At 57.6% G+C, this 21,958-nt stretch overlaps 1 protein-coding gene across 3 annotated transcripts in view; it reads left to right on the top strand.

Annotated features, from left to right (window-relative positions):
* The window catches only part of KCTD1 (potassium channel tetramerization domain containing 1), a 136,678-nt gene extending 122,027 nt beyond the window's left edge, over positions 1-14,651 (top strand). For 2 of the 3 annotated variants that reach the window (XM_079784487.1, XM_079784488.1), the window contains exons 3-5: positions 4,322-4,466; positions 13,023-13,328; positions 13,801-14,651. In XM_079784487.1, the coding sequence (XP_079640613.1) occupies positions 4,322-4,466; positions 13,023-13,328; positions 13,801-13,959 (610 nt within the window). In that variant the 3' untranslated portion in view covers positions 13,960-14,651. The remainder of the gene's footprint in view (positions 1-4,321; positions 4,467-13,022; positions 13,329-13,800) is intronic. The other variant, XM_079784486.1, reaches the window with a different exon arrangement.
* Positions 14,652-21,958: the final 7,307 nt, after the last annotated feature.

Below are 21,958 nucleotides of genomic sequence, written 5' to 3' on the forward strand. Positions count from 1 at the left end.
AGGCAGCGGCTCACTCCGGGCACCGGAGCCTCTTCATTGGAAGTGACCAGATAAGAGCAGCTGCCCTCCGCGCTCCCGCGGGCCCCCCTCTGCGGGCGGGTGCCCCCCGCTGTGCCCTCAGCTGCCCCCTGACACCGGGTTTGGGACGCTCTGCGCCGTCCGTCTGCGAACGGGAGCCAGACCGGATCCTGGAGAGCCTGCGCTTCGGGACGGAGGGGGCCGTTGGAGAGGAGGTTGGACAGTCCGGGGACAGAATGGCCCGACAGCCCTCGAGTGGGGCCTGCCCTCCCCTGCGGTCCGCGCACCCCCATCCGCACGGGTCCAGGCGGCGGCCCGGGCCTTCCGAGGGCTTCGTGGGACGTGCAGACCTGCCTGGCCTCCCAGACTCAGCATGCCGGCCGCGGGCAGCGGGGTGTCCTAGGCTCGGGGTCCCCTGGTGGCCGGCTAAGCACCCCAGCTCTGCGGGCGGCGCGGCCACCCCAGGGCAGAGGACTTGCTTTGGAGAAGCGCCCTGCGTCCGCCTGGGAGACGCGGTGTTCCCGTCCCCTCACTTCTGATTCTTCCTCTCCGTGACATCGCTGAGAGCTTAGCTGCGTCCGTCCCCATCACTGCAAAACCAAGTCCCTGACCCTTGACCTGAGTCTCCCCCAGCAGAGAGCATTCACATGCCCCGCCCCTTTCTCACCTAACCTTCCCCCCACGCTGGGCCTGGCCCACTTTCCTTTTTTTTCATCTTCGTTGTTGAAGGTGTTACATGTGTCCCCCTTCCCCCCATCGACCTCTCCCATCCTGCCCCGCCCCCCCCCAGGCCCCCCCACCTGCTGCCTGGTCTGCGGGGGATGCATATATGCAGACAAGTTCACCCACCCACCCCGCCTTCCCCTGAGGCCTGACAGCCTGTCCCTGCTTCGGTGTCTCTGGACCTATTTTTGTTCCTCGGTTTCTGTTGTTCCTTAGTTTCCACCTCTGAGTGGGGTCATGTGACACTTCGTCTTCCTGACGGGCTTGCTTTGCTCCCATGGTGCTCTCCAGGCCCCTGCGTGCTGTGGGAATGTAAGAGTGCTTTCTGTTACAGCGAGGACTGGGCCACCTGCTCTCCTTCAGGCCTCCAGCGAGCGTCCTCGGTCTTCCCCGCCTCCCCCCCTGGAGCGGGGCGCACTGCCTGTGTACCCCCGTGGTGCTCTCCACGCCCAGTGACACACTCCGCCCCACGGCGCCCCGTAGACATAAATGCCACTTAATCCCCACTGGGTCCGCTGGCTCCCATACACGGCCAGGCTCCGTGAGCGTCGGCACACAGAATGGATCAATAACCGAAGGACCGCACGATAAACAAGGAAGAGAAACCCTCAGGGGGCTGAGCCACAGTAAGTGAGCGAAACCAGCCCCTGTGGATGAGTGAACACGCCAGAACAACTAATTCTTAGTGACCGGCGCGCACGGAGCCCGGTAACCAGGCCCCGCCGAACCCTCTGCCATCTCATTTAATTCAGGGCCGTTCTTAGGACCAGAGAGCAGGGCGCCGTCCCGGGAGCCAACTTAACCTCCACCCAGAGGAGCGTGATCTCCTCGAGATCGGGTTCTGCATTATTTGCTCCATAAACAAGAGTAATCAATACTATGTTCATATTGAAAAGCAGGAAATATATTTTGTTATCGGCTCGTGTATTTTTTTAAGTATATTTTTATTGATTTCAGAGAGGGAGAGAGACAGTAACATCAATGATGAGAGAGAATCATTGATGGGCTGCCTCCTGCACGCCCCCTACTGGGGACCATGCCCGCAACCCGGGCCTGTGCCCCGACCTGGAATGGAATCGTGACCTCCTGGTTCATAGGTCGACAATCAACCGCTGAGCCACACCGATCGGGCTGTAGCTGTACTCTTTTGAGCGTGCCATGACTCCAATTGATACTTTTATCAAGAAAAGTTAGTGTGATTTGATAGAAGAAACGGGCAATTTGATAACAGAAACGGAGACAGAATTTATTTCACCCGAGTACAGCAAGGAACTGGCCGAGCTGCATTCACACCCCACTTTTCACCCCTGTCAAGTGTAAACGTATGTCATTCCCAGTGAGCGTCCGAGTTTTAATAGCAGGCAAACCAGGTTCGTTCTTCCCCATCCTGGGAACACGACAGATACGTGACTGAGTGTCTGGTGTCACTGCCTGTGTGTCGTGTGGCCTCCTGTTGATGGACGTGTTCGTGCGAAACGAATGACCGGGGAGAACGCGGCGCAGGATCCCGGGAGGGGGGCAGTCCGCACCCCGTGACTCACCCTCAGTTCACGGAGAGGCGGGCGGGACACATCCGCTGAGAAGAAGAAGTTGTAGGAACGTGGCCTGACCGTGATGTTTGCTTTCTCCCTTGCATGTAACCCTTTCAAGGAGCACCTGCGGTTCTCATTCTCTTACAAGATCTTTACTGACACAGACATTCCCAGGCCTGCCTCTCCTCTCCTGTTTGTGGGCTGTCTGTGCAGAGGGTGGGACCTCACGGCTGGCCTCCCCGCACAGCGGGCCCGTTGCAGCCTACGATGAGAAAATGTGGGATTTGAAAGTCATCTTCAGAGCAGTACAGTGATACTCAAAGTCAAAGGTCTGAGCTTCACACAAGCTTTTCATTAAAAAAATGGAGCCATTTGCCCTGACCGGTTTGGCTCAGTGGATAGAGCATCGGCCTGTGGACTGAAGGGTCCCAGGTTCGATTCCGGTCAAGGGCATGTACCTTGGTTGCAGGCACATCCCCAGTAGTGGGTGTGCAGGAAGCAGCTGATGTTTCTCTCTCATCGATGTTCCCTCTCTCTTCCTCTCTGTAAAAAAAAAATCAATAAAATATGTTTTTTAAAAAATGGAGCCACTTGCCCACCCACACGGTTAACAAAACGCGCAAGAGCACCTTCAGTATTAGTGATTTCAGCGTGTCGTCTGTATTTGGATGCAGGACGTGTGTGTGACGTTGGCCAGTCCCTGACTCGCTCACAGCGTAGATGTGGCCACTTTCCGGTCACTAAATACACAGGCGTCTCCAGGTTCGGCGTCCCTTGAAGGGTTAAGTGAGAACGAATGCAAAACGCTGTAACTGTAGCACTGACCCAATGTTTACTCCGTCAACGGGAAGAACAGGGTGTGGATTCCCGTCTTTAAAAATCACCCAGAGCCACTGATGTTCGAGGACGAGGTCATATTTTTGGGGTGGTCTGATGTATTTTTGGGTCACGTTTTTTGGGTGGTCAACTATGTATTGTTTATAGGAGGCCTGGCTGTGACAAATGATTTTTGCTGAGACCTAAGAAATGAGACTCTATGCTGTTAATGGAAAACATATTCTCCTAGCGGAGTGATATTTTCAGTTATTCTTTTCTTATAATTAAATGGAGATGTTAACATAGAGGCACTGCTTTATTTTGGGAAAGTGTGAGATTCATGGGCGGAGAAAGCTCAGAAGACAGATTTTATTTAAAAGACTGTTTGGAACACTGGCATTTTTTAAAAAAATACGTTTTTATTATTGACCAGAGGCCCGGTGCACAGATTCGTGCACCGGTGGGGTCCCTCGGCCTGGCCTGCGGGGATCGGGCCGAAACCAGCGCTCTGACATCCCCCGAGGGGTCCCGGATTGCGAGAGGGTGGTTCTTGGGTGACGCACCCTGGAATCAGGCTCCCTCCTCTCTGGTTCCAGGTGCGTCACCCGAGAGCCACAGCCGCCAAGTGATGGCGGCCCCTGCACTGAGCATCTGCCCCCTGGTGGTCAGTGCGCGTCATAGCTACTGGTCGGACGGTCGCTTAGGCTTTTATATAGAGATTTCAGAGAGGAAGGGAGAGGGAAAGAGAGGTAGAAACATCAATGATGAGAGAGAATCATGGATCGGCGGCCTCCTGCATGCCCCCTAATGGGGATCGAGCCCGCAACCCAGGCATGTGCCCTGACCGGGAGTCAAAAGCTGACGTCCTGGTTCCTAGGTTGACGCTCAGCCCCTGAGCCACGCCGGGCGGGCAGCACTGGCATTTTTAAGTGGCAGAGAAGCTGTTTAAGGACCACGGAGGACAGGCTCGGCCTTCGCCACAGGGCAGCATGGCCACGGCCACCCCGTAGGAACATGCTCTCTACAGGGAAAGGCCGGGAGCAAAAGCACCGACTGTGCATGCCTGTCCTGAGAGGGTTACTGGGCAGGGACGGGCCTCCTTACGGCGCCATCGCCGCGCCCGGGGTCCCGGTCTGGCCTGCCGCCCTCCCAGTGCCGCCTGGACAGTGACGCAGGGCCGGGGCCGAGCCGCTGATTCTAACTGTCTTCATGTTCCCTCTCTCCTACCACAGAATCGGAAGACTCTTTGATGGGACAGAGCCCATTGTGCTGGACAGTCTCAAACAGCACTATTTCATTGACAGAGACGGACAGATGTTCAGATATATCTTGAATTTTCTACGAACATCAAAGCTCCTCCTTCCCGATGATTTCAAGGTGAGGGATTCGTGTTAAATTACACAGCACACACATACGGTTTCTTTTCATGCACTCCCCTCCCCAGGTCTCCCTAATGCTCTGTGTTTACATATGTACCGACTCGAAGGGCATCGGAGCCTCTGACCTCATCGTACGTTCCTTGTGAAATAGAGCACGTGGCCGTTAGGATTTACGTGGGCAAGAGAGGGCCGCTCTTGACATAAAGAGCTCAATTCCAACTCATTTGAACCCACTGGCATACGTTGGCTAATTCCATACCTGATTTCTGACGTCTTGATGAGGCAGAGAAGGAAAGAAAGCCTCCTTGGCTTAACAGAGACTTTGTCTCCCAGAAACGTAAAGGAGACATTACACTTGGCAGCAGGATTTCAGAATTGCTGGCTGTCAAGTTAGTACCTAGTGTACAGTGCGTCCCACGTGATGCTGGCTACTATAGGCAATGGGCTTAGATCAAACAGGACGCGTTCACTGGACGGGAATATACACACGTGTAATCAAAGGCAGCCGCTCATGTTTCTCTAAACGGAAGGTTCTAAGGACTCAACTAAGTACGTGTTGGGGGGACAAGAAGGGATAAACCAAAGAGCGTGTCTACTTACAGGCTTAGCCCACGGGCACGGGCCATAGGGTAGTGAAGACCTGGGGAGAGGCAGGTAGGGACTGGGAAAGGCTTGGCGAGGGGCGGGGGGGGGGGGGGAGGGATGGGAGATATCTGTAATACTACCAACAATGAAAATTCATTTTTAAAAAAGAATCAACTAAATACAAATAGAACTAATAAAGAACTCCTTAAACCATCTAAAATCGGGATCAATATATTGCAATCAATAGCTTTCCTGTAGACTAGCAGGAACCAACCATAAGATAGAATGGGAAAATACACCACATTAACGTGAACAACCAAACTAGAACACCTAGGAGTAAGCCTCACAAGAAAACGCAAAGCCTGACTGAGACACGACCCACCGCTGCCCACAAGCACCAAGGAGGGGCTGCAGGAGTGGAGGGGCAGCCCGCGTCCCGGCTGGGCACCCCAATGCTGGGAGGGTGTCCAAGGCCCCACCTTCCTCTGCATGTCAGCGCAAGCCCCTTTCAGTCACAGAGACTTTAAACATGAAATTGGGTCCACTTATAAAGTTTGTGTAAAAGAAAAACATGCTTACGAATAGCTAAATAAGGGGGTAAGTGATCAACCAGAGGATTTGGTGCATGCAGATGAGCGAACCAATGGACTCAGACACTGTGGGGGCGAGGGCGAGGGCATGTGCTGGGGGGCGGGAGCGACTGGGGAGAGGTCAGTGGGGGACATATGTAATACTGTCAACAATAAAGAATTAAAGGAAAGAAAAAAAAAGAATTAAAGGAAAGAAAGAATAGCTAAATAGCCCTGGTTAGGGGGCTCCGTTAGGTGGAGCATCATCCTGTACATCAAAAGGTCGTGGGTTCCATCCCCAGTTGGGGTGCATTCAGGAGGCAACCGATGGATATTTTTTTCTCTCACATCTATGTTTCTTCTCTCTCTCTCTCTCTCTCTCTCTCTCTCTCTCTCTCTCTTCCTCTCTAAAAATCAATAAAGACATATCGTTGGGTAAAGACCACAAAGGGAAAAACAGAATAGCTAAATAAATTACTGTGAGTGGTAGTAGTGGCCGTAGTCATGGGCGTGGGGGTGTATTCTACCAGACTCAGACATACCAGAGAGCTGTCGTGCTTACAGAGGGGTCCGACTGGCTGACCCTTACACTTACACTGATGGAGACGGGCAGAGACGGGGGGTGTGTATAAGAATTTGACATGTTGTAAAAGTGGGAAAAGAAAGGAATCGCCCGTGATGGGCACTGACACAAGTGGCATCAAGACATTTGAAAAAAATGTAAAGCCAGCGTCCTGGCTCATAAAATAAGTCCACAAGTATTCTAGAAATAGATATAAAAATTAAAGCTATAAAAGTATAAGAAAAAATATAAAGGCATTTCTAAGAGTATAATGTTGAGGCAGAGAGGGCCTACCTAAGTAAGACTCAATACCAGAAGGTATCTTTTACTTTTTTTTTTTTAATTAAAGATACTGTCTATAATAATAAAAGCGTAATATGCTAATTAGACCGGACATCCTTCTGGATGTCCTTCTTCTGGACAAAGCCGCCGCAGTGGGGGCCGAGGCAGGGGGCCGAGGCAGAGGCGGGCGGCGCTGCAGTGGGTGCCGAGGCCCTTGCACGAATTTCGTGCATCGAGCCTCTAGTGTACTAATAAAGGACAAGGGTCAGACGAGAAGTATCTGCAACAGAAGATGAATATCTACCTTAGAAGAGCTCCTAAAGACCTGCGAGAAACATCGCAGCCACCTGAGGATATAGCGCAAGTTTCCTAAAGAAAAAAGTAGAAGTTGCCAATAAACCCTTGAAACGACAGTCAATCTTCCTAGTACCAGAGAAATAAAGCTTACATGAGATACCTCTTTTTATCCATCATATTGGCCAAAAAAAAGAAAAGTTTTTAATTGATAATGTACAGTCTTTGGGAAATTTACAGTGTGGGTGGGCGTGAAAATGACCGCTTTTTTGGTGGGCAGTTCAGCAGTAATTTACCCAATTCCATGTCTATTCATGTATCATGTGGAAATGTTCACATACATGTGCAGAGGTGTCACTTGCAGTAGTAAAAGCTGGACACCGCTAAAAGGTTAGAATGTCAGAGGGTCCCCGGACCGTAGAACCCTTAAAAGGATGCAGTCGCTCCATATCTGGTGATGTGTGGAGACAAAAACCACCGAAATTTGATCGTGCAGAGAAAATGTAAAGTTCAAAATATGTATAGTATGCTCTTATTTATGTAAAAAGTGTGTGTGTGTGTGTGTGTGTGTGTGTGTGTGTATGAAGACATAAAAAGGTCTAGAAGAATAGACCCCAAATTAAGAAGGAGTTCAGGAGACCTCTCATCCATCCTCTCCTTCAGGATATTAAAATATATATTTTTTTTTTATTGATTTCAGAGAGGAAGAGAGAGAGAGAGAGAGAAACATCAATGGTGAGAGAGAATCATGGATCGGCTGCCTCCTGCACAACCCTCACTGGGGATCGAGCCTGCAACCCAGTCACGCTGGTCGGCGTTGTGCTTCGCACACGCACCGCGCACACAGCTGTGTTCCCGGCACGTGGGGGGTCCAAGCGTGGGCTCCCTTTCTGATGGGAGCACAGAGCTCTCTGACCTTCACCCTGAACGTCTTCGGGAGCGTCCCCCACGCCGCCGGCACCTCGCGTGGCCCTGGGTGACTGTCCGCCTTCCTGGGCGCAGAAGCACCGCGCAGGCAGCCCCGCGCCCATCCCGAGCCCAGGCGCCGTCCCCTGCGGCTGAGGGCCCGTCGGCGCCAGAGGCCTGTGCACGTTGTCGCACGGTTCGCGGCCTGTCCCCGCTCTCGGTGGTGCCCAGGGAGCCCTCGGCGCTTCGCCCTCGGCGCTTTCTGTGCTCACGGGGGACACTCCGCTCGGCCTCCTGTTTTAATAACACGGTGTCCCTCTGAGGCCTGACCGCATCCACGTCTCCCTCGGTGGCTCTGCAGTGTCCTTCCCAGGCAGGCGGTTTGCCAGGACGGGGTCTGAGCCGAGGCCACATGCGAGTCCAGCGTGTCCCTCCCTCCTTAGCCGCCGGTCTCTCTTCCTGTGACGCCCACGGGCAAGGCCAGGCTGCAGGTGGATTATCCCACAGGGGGGCCGGGACCCCGAGGAAAGGAGGGTGGAGAAGGCTCCGTCAGCGCAGGGGGGCTTGTGGCCCACGTCCGGCCGCCTCGTTGCCTCTGGGTTTGCTAGAAACCCGGGAGCTCGGGGCATCGTCCAGACACAGCCTCCCGGGGTGCGGGGCGGACGCAGCCTCCCGGGGTGCGGGGCGGACGCAGGCTCCCGGGGTGCGGGGCGGACACAGGCTCCCGGGGTGTGGGGCGGGCGCAGGCTCCCGGGGTGCGGGGCGGACGCAGCTTTCCTGTGCCTTACACCCGGGAGGCGGAGCCTGACAGGCCAGGGGACCCTCGGGGCCACGTGGAGACGGCCCCCCGCCTCCGGCCCCCCTGGAGTCGCGCCCACGCACACGCACTTCCCGGGCTGCCCGCAGAGGCCGCGGTCACGGTCACGGCCGGATGCGCAGAGATGGCAGGTGGTGTCACCGCTCGAGCAGCCAGAACCCAGCCTTCGTCTCCTCCGAGCATCGAGCATCGCCTGGACCGGGCCCTGCGCGCAGCCCTGTCCCCTCGGCGCCGGGGACAGAGCCACAGGGAGGGCCGGCCCAGCTCCGGGACAGACACGCGAGGCGGCCGGACGCCGGAGAGGGGAGGCCGCGTGCTCAGCTCGGAGCAGCTCGGGACCCGCGGGGGCAGCTTACAGAGAGGAGGTGGCGAGGCAGCTGAATGCAAACTCCGTGTCTAGAACACGGGCCAGGGGTGGGGGCTCGGAGGTTTTGCCGACGCCGGTGGGGAGGACTCGGCTCCGTGCGGCTCTCCGGGAACGTGTGGCTGCCGCTGTGAGCGCCGTGCGACGCGTCGGGGCCGCCCGTGCGTGTGGGCGGCAGAGGCGGCCTCCGGGCCGGCGTGTCCTCCTCCGGGCGGCTGTGACCGTGTCGCTGGCACGGCGGGGGCCTATGAGGTGTGACTGGGCGCTGAGACGGGAGGCGGCCCGGATGACCCCGGTCGGCCCGGTGGGCTCGGAGGGCTGTGGGAGGGAGAGGCGGGAGGGGCAGAGCAGTGACCGCAGACACGGAGGCGGGAGGGGCGCGGGGCCACCAGCCGGTGCAGGCGGGAGCTGGAGCCCGCCAGGAAACGGGTCCCCCCGGCAGCTTCCAGGAGAGACGCGGCCTTAATGACCCATTTTACTATTTTATTTTAAATATATTTTTAATGAATGCAGAGAAGAAGGGAGAGAAACATCAATGATGAGAGAGAATCCACTGATCGGCTGCCTCCTGCACACCCCACACTGGGGATCGAGCCCACACCCCGGGCATGAGCCCTGACCGGGAATCGAACCCAGACCTCCTGGTTCCTAGGTCGACCCTCAACCACTGAGCCACACGGGCCGGGCCGGGGCCCATTTTAGACTCCGGGCTCCTAGGACTGTGAGGTAATGAGCTGGTGGCCGTTACTGCAGCGGCCACGGGAGACCCCCCGGGCTGCGTCGTCATGGTGAGCGTGCCGGCCGAGCGGGGTGCACAGGGCCCGCGCCGGCCCCCCTCGGAGGGTGATCACGGCAGCAGGGTTTGCGTGTGGGCAGCGTGTTGGCGATGCCGAGTGCATGCCAGAGGTGGAGGAGCTTCCACGTCGTGGCCCACAGAAGGGGCGGGGAAGATGGCCTGTCCGCCTGAACAGGGCGAGAGGGAGCAGTGGTCTTCGAAGGGTCAAGGGCTAACGTGTCGAAGACGAAGACCCCTGCACCCCGAGGGGGAGGAACAAACACGCGGGCGCAGGGGCACTCGGGTCGTTGTAACGGCACGACAGCAGGGCTCGGGTCGGTGGCGCCTGGTCGGGTCGGAGCCTGTCCCTGGGAGCGTCCCCTCCGAGGCCGAATGGGGGCCCCCCAGCGAGGTTGGAAGGGGTTCCCCCGAGGTCAGGACTGGGCCCGGAGGCGGCCTGAGCACCTCTGAGATGGGGGGTCCTCGGGGCGCGAGGAAGACACACGCGTTCACGGACGCCACGTCCTCCTCGGCTGAGACGTGTGGGAAAGTCCTGGACGAGGGCAGGCAGCCCCCGGGCCTCACTTCCCGGTGCGTGCGGCGCTCAGCCTCCTTGACGGCCCTGCTCTCCATAAGAAGTCAAGTCTCGGGGTCCCCGTCTCCCAGCAGTGTCCTTCAGAGACAGCCAGGCCACCTTTGGGGGCCCCAGGGCACCAGAGGAATGCGGGGCCCCCTTCCCACCCTCAGGCTGTGCCGGGGGCCTCCGTCCGCCCCGTCCTGGTCTGAGCGTGGCCGCACCTCAGCTTAGTTCTCAAGTCCTCGAGCCGAACAGCATCTCCGGGGCCGGGAGGCTGAGCAGGAGGATGGAGGGGGAGATGGTCAGCCAGGGGCCGGGAGGCTGAGCAGGAGGATGGAGGGGGAGATGGTCAGCCAGGGGCCGGGAGGCCGAGCAGGAGAGGATGGAGGGGGAGATGGTCAGCCAGGGGCCGGGAGGCCGAGCAGGAGAGGATGGAGGGGGAGATGGTCAGCCCGGGGCCGGGAGGCCGAGCAGGAGGATGGAGGGGGGAGGTGGTCAGCTAGGGGCCGGGAGGCTGGGCAGGAGGATGGAGGGGGAGATGGTCAGCCAGGGGCCGGGAGGCTGGGCAGGAGGATGGAGGGGGAGATGGTCAGCCAGGGGCCGGGAGGCCGAGCAGGAGAGGATGGAGGGGGAGATGGTCAGCCAGGGGCCGGGAGGCCGAGCAGGAGGATGGAGGGGGGAGATGGTCAGCCAGGGGCCGGGAGGCTGAGCAGGAGGATGGAGGGGGAGATGGTCAGCCAGGGGCCGGGAGGCTGGGCAGGAGGATGGAGGGGGAGATGGTCAGCCAGGGGCCGGGAGGCTGAGCAGGAGGATGGAGGGGGGAGATGGTCAGCCAGGGGCCGGGAGGCTGAGCAGGAGGATGGAGGGGGAGATGGTCAGCCAGGGGCCGGGAGGCTGAGCAGGAGGATGGAGGGGGGAGATGGTCAGCCAGGGGCCGGGAGGCCGAGCAGGAGAGGATGGAGGGGGAGATGGTCAGCCAGGGGCCGGGAGGCCGAGCAGGAGGATGGAGGGGGGAGATGGTCAGCCAGGGGCCGGGAGGCCGAGCAGGAGAGGATGGAGGGGGAGATGGTCAGCCAGGGGCCGGGAGGCCGAGCAGGAGAGGATGGAGGGGGAGATGGTCAGCCAGGGGCCGGGAGGCCGAGCAGGAGAGGATGGAGGGGGAGATGGTCAGCCAGGGGCCGGGAGGCCGAGCAGGAGAGGATGGAGGGGGAGATGGTCAGCCAGGGGCCGGGAGGCCGAGCAGGAGGATGGAGGGGGAGATGGTCAGCCAGGGGCCAGGAGGCCGAGCAGGAGGATGGAGGGGGAGATGGTCAGCCCGGGGCCGGGAGGCTGAGCAGGAGGATGGAGGGGGAGATGGTCAGCCAGGGGCCGGGAGGCTGGGCAGGAGGATGGAGGGGGAGATGGTCAGCCAGGGGCCGGGAGGCTGAGCAGGGGAGATGGAGGGGGAGATGGGGGAGCCACGGCCCCGCGTCGGAGTTGCGAGGAGAAGAGCGAAAGCCGCCGGGCCTGCGGTGAGCGTGGCGGGAGCACCTCCCGCAGGCCCAGGTTTCTCAACAGAAAGCGATGACCCCGCCGGAGGCCACGCACTTTCTCCCATTCCCACGTGTTTCCTCTGGACACTGCTCGACCGGCAGGAGACAGAGCCGAGCGCCTAGTCACACAGCTCTCCTGGGCAGCGGCCATCCTCGCCCCTGCTCCGTCCGAGCGGAAGGCAGAGGCCCTGGCAGTGCCTCCCTGCGGGCACAGGCAGCTCACAGCACCAGGCCCCCCCGTGGGCACAGGCACCCGCCAGCCCAGCCTGGGAGCCAGGGCAGACCTGCCTGTGGCCGTGATCACGGCGCGCTGGCCGACGTGCCTGCACAGGTGCTGGCTGGCCTCACGCCCAGCGCTGGCGGCCTGGCCACGGGCAGACACGGTGTTGACCTGCTGACAGCACTGCTCCTGCCTCGGCCCCCCGGCCTGGCTCTCCCGCCCGTGGCTGGTGTGTGTGCACCTGTTGGCTGGGTTCCTGTTCTCATTCAATAGGTGGTTTGGGGCAGGAGAGAAAGAAGCCGCAGCCCGGCCTACAGATGCCGCCCCTCCCACTGTGAGGGCAGCACCCGCCCTGGCCCAGGGCACCCGGCAGCCTCCCCCTCCCCGCCCCTCACAGATCAGCACCCACCCACCGCCCTGCCCGGCTCCCCTGCAGAGCGCTGAGGCCGGCGGCCCGGGAGCTCAGCCGTCTCCCTCCCGCAGCCGCAGCCGCAGCGGTGGTGTGTCTCCAGCGGGTGAGAGTGGGTTCCCGCCAGCGGTCGGACCGAATTCTCAAAGGCGTGTCTCCACAAAGAGAGAAACGCCTTGAGTGAATCCCACTGTTCGCATCCGGTTTTCTCGTCTGTAAAATGGGAACACTAGGACCCCCGAGTCCCTGGGCTGGGGGGCCCGTAGGACTTCATTCATACTAAGCGCTCAGAAGAGGGCCTGCCAGGTCCCTAACACTCAGCTCCTCTCCAGTCCCTGACGGACGGACGGACGCGCGAATGCAGACCGCGCCTGCGCAGATGCGCGAGGTGACACGTTCCCCCCCCCCCCCCCCCCCCGATTCCATGATTGAAGCAGCAGGTGGAAAGCTCAGCTCCTGTGAGGGCCGCTTTCGGTCCCTGCTGTGTGAGTGCACTGTGACATGTGTGTGCGCACTGTGACATGCGTGTGCGCACTGTGACATGCGTGTGCGCACTGTGACATGCGTGTGCGCACTGTGACATGTGTGAGTGCACTGTGACATGCGTGTGCGCACTGTGACATGTGTGAGCGCACTGTGACATGCGTGTGTTGTTTCCCCAGGACTACACGTTGCTCTACGAAGAGGCCAAGTATTTTCAGCTGCAGCCCATGCTGCTGGAGATGGAACGATGGAAGCAGGACAGAGAAACGGGCCGCTTTTGCAGGCCCTGCGAGTGCCTAGTGGTGCGGGTGGCCCCCGACCTCGGAGAGAGGATCACGCTCAGCGGGGACAAGTCCTTGATCGAGGAGGTGTTCCCCGAGATCGGCGACGTGATGTGCAACTCCGTCAACGCGGGCTGGAACCACGACTCCACGCACGTCATCCGGTTCCCGCTGAACGGCTACTGCCACCTCAACTCCGTGCAGGTACCGTGTGGTCCCCGGGGGGCGCCGACGCCACCGTAGTGCCGGCACCTCCCCGGCCTTCACGTGGGCCCCCCCCCCCCCAGGAGCGGGGAGCCGGGTGCTGGGTCGGTGACCCGTCCTGGTGGGTGGGTGCCCCATTCCCCCTCCACAGCGCTCACTGCGCCATCCCACGGGCGTTTCCCGGATCGGCCCTGTGCCAGGGGCGCCTGGAGACGGAGAAGCGAAGGCAGACAGCAGCTCCTTCCCGTGGAGCTGACGTCACGGGATGGAGTCGGGGGTCGGGGCTCCAGTAGTAACCAGCACCGTGGTCAGGCAGGGAGAGGAGGCCCGGGATAACCAGCAGCTCCCGGCCCGAGCTCGGAGCGTGGCCAGGCCGCACATGGCTCGCACCGGGGGCAGGTGGGGGGGGGCAGTCCCTGGAGGCCGAGGACCTGCCCGCTGACGCCGTCCCCCCCCCCCCCCCCGCCCGCAGGTCCTGGCGCGGCTGCAGCAGCGGGGCTTCGAGGTGGTGGGCTCCTGCGGCGGCGGCGTGGACTCGTCCCAGTTCAGCGAGTACGTGCTGCGGCGCGAGCTGCGGCGGCCGCCCCGCGGGCCCTCCGTCATCCGGATAAAGCAGGAGCCCCTGGACTGAGGGACCCGTTTCCTGTGCGGAAAGGAAGCAAACAGACCCACACGCCCACCGGGCCGCACCCGCGGGAGAGGGCGCTCTGCGTGCGGCTGGGACGGCCCACCACGTCCGGGCCCGGACGGGGAAGAAAAGACACGTTTATATCCGGTAGAGACCACGCCTGTATTCACATGGGAACCATTGGAATAGGTGATATCCTCAAGGTGTAAAAAATATATAAATATATATATATGTCAAAAGGTAGGAAATGCAAAAAAAAAAAAAAAAGGGGGGGGGGGGAGCTGCGGTTGGTGCTGCGATGGCCGCGGGGTCCTGGGCCCCCGGGTCTGACGGGGAACAAGCCATGGCCGCCCGCCCACAGCCACCCGCCTGCTCCTCCTCTCTCTGTCCTTCTTCCTCTGTTTTCTTTTTTTTCAACACAACACACCTTGCCTCCGTTCCTGGCAGCTGGGGGGCCTCGGGGGCGGCCGGGCGGGACTTGAGGGAGGCGCGCGGCGCTGGCTCGGAGGTGTCGGCCCGGGACGTCGCGTGCCGTCGATGCAGAAGTCGCCCTGCTTGCCGCTCGCAGATGCGGGCGTTCCTCGGTTTCTCAGCTGATCCGTTTCGCAAAGGGGCCAGAATTAGTACTTGTTAGAGGCGCACCGGTTTGAGTCTGCTGCTTTCCTACGGTTTTTCAAATTTTATAATGTATTAAATACAATAAACTCTGTTTAAAAAAGAAGGCCTGTGTGACACACACCTGCTGGGGTGAAGCCATATTAAAGTGATATTTTCCTTTTCTAAATGTTCTGTGTTGAGCATCAAAATGAGGCCTAGCCCGGCCAGCGTGGCTCAGTGGTTGAGTGTCGACCTATGAACCAGGAGGTCAGGGTTCGATTCCCGGTCAGGGCACCTGCCTGGGTTGTGGACTCGATCCCCACAACCAAGTGGGGGGTGCGCAGGAGGCAGCCGATCCATGATTCTCTCTCATCATGGATGTGTCTATCTCTCTCTCTCTCTCCCTTCCTCTCTGAAATCAATAAAAATGTATATGTTTTTAAAAAGAGGCCTAAAAAGACAGGCCGGAGGCCCAAACCCCCTGACGGGGGAGGACGCGGTCCCCTGTCTACACAGCGCGGCCCTGCCAGAGGTGGCCCCGCGTTGTTAGTCCCCGTTGGGCAGCAGGAGGGACCGCCCTTCTTCCGAGCTCTCTCCCAATGTCCGTTCCCGGCTGCCGCAGAGCAGACCACCCCAACCCAGAGGTTCTGGCAGCAGCTCATCCTGTGACTCCGCGGTTCTCTCGTGTGGACCGGCCTTCACCGGCGTCATCCAGGGGGTGACTAGGCCGGGATGTCACGGTGGCGCCCCACGGGGCTGCCAGTGGATATTGGCCTGGGCCCCTCCCAGCATGGGAGCCGGGTTCCAGGGGGGAGTGTCCCGCACTCAGGGCCTCCAGGAGGGAGGCAGCAGAGGCCAGCGGCCAAGGTCTCCTGAGGGTGGGCCTGGACCTGCCCCAGGCACTTCTGCAGCGGCTGCTGGTGCAGCAGACCGGAGCCAGCCCAGGTTAGGGCCCAGGGCCCAGGGGACGGAAGGACACCCTCCTGCTGGGGGAGTAACAGGGACTTCTTAGCCACCTGGAACCTATTGGCAGCCCTGTCCTGAAGACCCAAAAGCTGGGTTCGGTGGCTCTGGGAAGAGTAGGGAAATCTTGGGGCCAGCTGATCTTCTCATTAGCCAGAGAGTAGGAAACGGGGTCTCAGGACCACTTTGGGACAAAGCCCTTGGCTTCCCAACGTGTTAGCGATTCCAGGCTCCTCCGGCAGCCCTGCCACCACCGCCTCCTCGTTCCAGACACAAAGTAGACTTGGCACGATGGGAGATGGACAGGTAGACTTGGCACAACGGGAGATGGACAGGTAGATTTGGCATGATGCTGATTGACAGGTAGACGTGGCATGATGGGAGATGGACAGGTAGACTTGGCACGATGCTGATTGACAGACGTGGCACGATGGGAGATGGACAGGTAGACTTGGCATGACGGGAGATGGACAGGTAGACTTGGCATAATGCTGATTGACAGGTAGACTTGGCACAACGGGAGATGGACAGGTAGACTTGGCACGATGGGAAATGGACAGGTAGACTTGGCACAACGGGAGATGGACAGGTAGATGTGGCACGACGGGAGATGGACAGGTAGACTTGGCATGATGCTGATTGACAGGTAGACTTGGCACAGTGGGAGATGGACAGGTAGACTTGGCACAACGGGAGATGGACAGGTAGACTTGGCACGATGGGAGATGGACAGGTAGATGTGGCACAACGGGAGATGGACAGGTAGACTTGGCACGATGGGAGATGGACAGGTAGATGTGGCACGATGGGAGATGGACAGGTAGACTTGGCATGATGCTGACTGACAGGTAGACTTGGCATGTCGGGAGATGGACAGGTAGACTTGGCACGATGGGAGATGGACAGGTAGACTTGGCACGATGGGAGATGGACAGGTAGACTTGGCACGATGGGAGATGGACAGGTAGGTGACACTGTTTCTGCCGCAGACACGCTCCTGTGGTGACGGGCTCTTTCCATCCTGAACTTCCTTTTTTAAATGAAAAAGTCTGAGCCTGAGGACAGGAGTCGTGAAAATGTCTCTGCCTCTGAAGTGAACAGGAAGCTGTGAATGGCTATTCTCACCCCCAAACACTCGTTCCCTCGGACGCCTGCCGCCAGCTTCCGCCTCGGCGAACTTCCCTGCGTCTGAGACGAAGACCGCGCCGTCTCGATGGAGGAGCTGGGGCTGCTCCCACGGCCACTGCGCCATCCGCTGCCCCGAGAGGGGGAAGAGGTGCTCCCTGACTCACCAGGCACCCCTCCCATTGGGCACCCCTCCCATTGGGCACCCCTCCCATTGGGCATCCCTCCCATTGGGCACCCCTCCCATTGGGCACCCCTCCCATTGGGCATCCCTCCCATTGGGCACCCCTCCCATTGGGCACCCCTCCCATTGGGAATCCCTCCCATTGGGCACCCCTCCCATTGGACATCCTTCCCATTGGGCACCCCTCCCACTGGACATCCCTCCCATTGGACATCCCTCCCATTGGGCACCCCTCCCATTGGGCATCCCTCCCAATGGGCACCCCTCCCAATGGGCACCCCTCCCATTGGGCACCCCTCCCATTGAGCATCCCTGCCATTGGGCACCCCTCCCATTGGACATCCCTCCCATTGGGCACCCCTCCTATTGGACATCCCTCCCATTGGACATCCCTCCCATTGGGCAGAGGTTTCCTAAGTCAGCCCATCGAGACTCCTCCCCTGGGCCCGGCTGGTTCTCGTCATCGGCTAACGCACCCGGCGCGCCCGATGCGCATTCGTACTGTCCCAACCATCACTCCGCCGAGCTCAGAGCCAAGCCACGGCATCCGCTTTGTTCTCTACGTTCGGTGCCCACTTACCAGCCACCAGCCACTGCACAGCCTTCTCGCTCTGGATTTCTTTCCACTGGAGATTTTAACATTCATTGGCAATCTCTTCCAGAATCAATCATTTACCTTGGTGGCTACACAAGTATCCCTTTTTGAAAATATATCTATTTTTATTGATTTCAGAGAGGAAGGGAGAGGGAGAGGGAGACGGAAACATCAATGATGAGAGAGAATCATTGATCAACTGTGTCCCAAGTAGATCCCGGGAAAAGATCTGGGGTGTTATCCAAGGCGTCCCTTGAGATAAACTGTAACCGTGTAGGTGTGGGACATTCAAGTAGTTGCTAGCGAAGAGGCTACTGTATGCAAGCAGGACCAAGGGGCAGGCTTAGGACCAGAGGGACCAGAAGCTTTAATTTAAATTTTAAGTGCACGCACAATAATTCAATTAACTGCCAGAGGAATTACTCCACATAAATCATATGCAGTTGCAAATCACACAGCACTTTATTACTCACACAATTCCTGGTGCTGCCGGTACAGGCTTATTGGGGATCCCGGTGGTGCTGTCCTCTGGGGTCCGGCAGCTGGGCTGGGCTGGTCCGGATGTGGGGGGCCGGCATTCCTCACCCGAGAGCTCAGTCAGGTCTTAATCGGGGGTTGCTAGCCGTTCTCCTGTCATCTGGCAGGGAGAGGAGCGTGGAGCGGCGTCGCTTGCCGGACTGCCAAAAGGACGTGCCTTTGTGGCGGTCTTAACAGGCGAGCACGTTGGCTGGGCTGGACCCCATTTTTTAAAGCCTGCACCCCATTTGCAGCAGCCAGGTGGCTATCAATGAATTACGTCAATGCACACACATTTATCTTAAACAGGGCAAGGGGCTACCTGTGGTTATCTAGAGAGAGTACATCACTCACCCAAGTGATTATTTTGACAAGTCACTCTGAGTTATTTACTGAAGTTCAAATCCTCATCTATGCAGTACACACGCTTCAGGGCAGTGGGGAATGTGTTCTTAATATCACACTTTAAGTTTCAAGGAAAGTTAAACATTTTAAAACTTTCTTAATTTTTTTAGGCATTTTTAAACATTTCTACACATATATTACTATGACAAGCTGCCTCCTGCATGCCCCCTACTGGGGATAGAGCCCGCAACCCTGGCATGTGCCCTCGACTGGAATTGAACCCGGGACCCTCCAGTCCGCAGGCCAACGCTCTGTCCACTGAGCCAGACCGGCTGGGCCGAGTATCCCTTTGTAAAGCTCCTATTGCCGCACCACTGGTACTGGGAGGGACCTTCCCCTCCCGCCCCCTGAGCAATGCCATCCTCCAGGCAGGGGCACGCGAACTACCCTCTCGGGCCCACTCTTTCCTAAGAAGTGTTTCTAAGCCGGTTCCTAAATATTCCACAGCCTCTGCGCAGTAATAGTGACAGCCACGCGCTCACTGGTGATGTTTGCTCCGTGCCGGGCACCGTGCCCAGCACGGTACTGCGTTCTCCTGGGCCCCGCATTAACTCTCCGAACCCTTAGGGTTTTTCCTGAAGGCCATGTTAGCCACGTTTCTCAGTTCAAGAAACTAAAACTCCAGACATCAAGCGAATGACATGATGAAGCTACGGGTCAGTTCAGCTTTATAAAGAGGGCCCCAGACAAAGGGAGAAGAAGTGAGTTTTTGTGTGACAGGATGAGGAGGAAGGTAGACTGCTAGATAAAAGCATTTCTCCTTAGAATGGAAATGTATTCTTGTGTCTAAATATTTCGAGCCTTCTTTACAGTGTGCTGGGCACTCAGTTTTGTTGGAACTACGGTACCCGGGACATGGTTTCCACGTGGGGTGCTGGCGTGCTTAGGGACCTGCCCATCAGGGTGCAGAGTCGGGGATGCGCATAGCTAACCACATGCAAGGCGCTAGTGTAGGTGCCATTTCTTACAAATCAAGGACGTGGCAATGCCATGTGGCAGGGGACCACATCGAGTTGGGGACATTAGCAAAGCATCCTGGGGGATGAGGCTCTGGAGGGGGGGGCGGCTTTCACAAGGAGGGGTACAGAGGAGGGCAGAGGCTCGGCCGGGGAAGTACAGGGCAGGGGCAGAGCATGGTGTGGGGTGCAGCTGGATCACAGGGAAGAGTGGAACATTCTAGAAAGGGAAGGTGGAATTGGATGGAGCGGGGGGATCTTGAGTGCCAGGCTGGGGGCGACTCCATGCAGGAGCTGGAGAGTCACGGAGGGCGGGCCCGTGCGTGTTCTGAGGCCACGCAGACCTGGCGGGCGGGGAGCAGCCTGGCGGGGTGGCAGTGAGCTGGCTGTTTCTCCACGCCATCCATCATGACCGGCCTGGCTCAGAGCTGACAGCCTGAAGACGCATGAGAAAGTAAGACATCACCTGGGGTGTAGGGTGACCAGCTCAGGTGCCCACGAGGGCCCGGTGAGTCACGTCAATGAGGGGCGAGGCGAGCAGGAGCGGGTGTGCCCCGTTCAAGGGCAGCCCCCCTCAACGCCACAGGCTCTCCCACAGGGAGCAGCTCCTGCCACGTACCCTCTTGTTTTTCTAGAAAAGCTGGAAATCCTGGTTCCGAGAAACCTCTAGACATGCCGATGTCGGAACCGGTTCATCTTTTCAGACGCCCAGGCCAAGGAAGACATCGGCAGAGTCTGTAACTCTGAAAGTTGTGAAATAATAAAACCGTCTTAGACATTCTAGAAGAATCCCATCTGGGTGGAATCATATGTGATGGCACAAGAATTAAATTAAATTGTTAGAGGACATAAATTTTATAAATGAAAATTTGAGGCAAACTTTTAGGCCTAATGCCATTTGACTGTAAAGAGTAAAATCCTGGCATATGCCTGACAATAGTGATGAAAAGCTACCCTCACGCTGGAGGTGCGGGGGGCAGGGGGCGGGGTAAGAGATCAACCAAAGGACTTGTCCGCATGCATATGAGCATAACCAATGGTCACAGACCGGAGCGGGTGGGAGCCTGCGCTCAATTCCATCTGATTACCTAGGCCAGTGATGGCGAACCTCTGACACACGTGTCAGCACTAAATATTTAGTTTTTGGTTTATTAAATACAATTATATATAACAATTATACATTTATGTTATTTAAACTATAAATACCGCGAAATAATGTTTTTTCCTCAAAGTGACACACTACCCAAGTTATGCTCAGTTTTTTGGCGAAGTTTGACACACCATGCTCAAAAGGTTGCCCATCGCTGCCCTAGGCCATGCAAAAGTGATTTTGCTCTGCCATTAGCAACTGTGGTGCACTTCATTACAAGACACTAGACGAGCCGAAACCGGTTTGGCTCAGTGGATAGAGCGTCGGCCTGCGGACTGAAAGGTCCCAGGTTCGATTCCGGTCAAGGGCATGTACCTTGGTTGCGAGCACATCCCCAGTGGGGGGTGTGCAAGAGGCAGCTGATCGATGTTTCTCTCTCATCGATGTTTCTAACTCTCTATCCCTCTCTCTTCCTCTGTGTGAAAGATCAATAAAATATATTTAATAATAAAAAAAAAAGACACTAGATGAAAATGTCACTACGGTAGCTTACCATTCTGAAGCTGGGATTACTAATGACATTGGGACCCCCTGAAGCCACGAGAAGGATGTTGTCCTGACCTTGTCACTGGTAAGCAGCTCCTCTCGGTAAGCGTTCACACCGGTTGGATCAGGGTTCCCTAAGCTGGCCTGTTGGGAAGACATACCAAAGGCACTTGTCTCAGTTACAGATTCTTGCCCATCAGCACCCCCCACCGCCTCCCCAGGGATGCCCCGAACCCCAGTCTCTCCGGGAAGACCCGGGAACTGCATTCTAACGAAGCCCACCACAGGCGGCTGCGGTCAGGCAGGTGTGGAAAAGGCGTAATAGCGAGCCCCTCAGTCTAGACTAGTGGCCCCCAACCTTTTCCTGGCCACGCCCCCTAAGCATCTCTAACATCCTGATACCCCCTGCCCGCCCCCGTGACATAAATTCTTATTATTAAAAAAGTGAGCTCCTATTCACGCGGAGGAAGCCTAAAAGGCCATGAACTTGGTCTGAACAAGCTTCCCAAGAACACGGCATCCACGAAAGAGAAAAATAAAAGAACGAAAGGACAGTGGAAGTCCTGAGGAAGACGTCACTAGAAATTGTTAAAAAATAATAATATGAAGGGATATGAAAAAATAGCAAAGTCTCAAAACGTATCATAGAGAACTGAAATGCATAAATATGTCACAATCTATATTTATATGCTGCATATGAGGCCCCTAGAACCATAAGAAATGCAAAAAAATTCACTGTTAATAACTCATTCTCGAATCGCCCCCCTTAAAAGTCAAGCTGCCCTCCTGGGGGGCGTGTGCCCCACATTGGGAACCGCTGGCTAAGAAGAGCAGATGAGAATATTCTGGGAGCCCTGTGTGACAGGCCCTGTGATGACCTCAGTGGTGTCTAGTAAACAGGTTGGCTTCTCCTCTTCCGAAGACCAGACTGACTGACAGATGGAGCGAGCGGGGATGGCGCCGTACTTACCTGGAACTTAACCGTCAAGCCGTGTGCTTTCCTAGTGAGGAGCGAGCCGCCGTCC

The sequence above is a fragment of the Cnephaeus nilssonii genome (assembly GCF_951640355.1).
Source record: "Cnephaeus nilssonii genome assembly, chromosome: 11".
NCBI lineage: Eukaryota > Metazoa > Chordata > Mammalia > Chiroptera > Vespertilionidae > Cnephaeus > Cnephaeus nilssonii.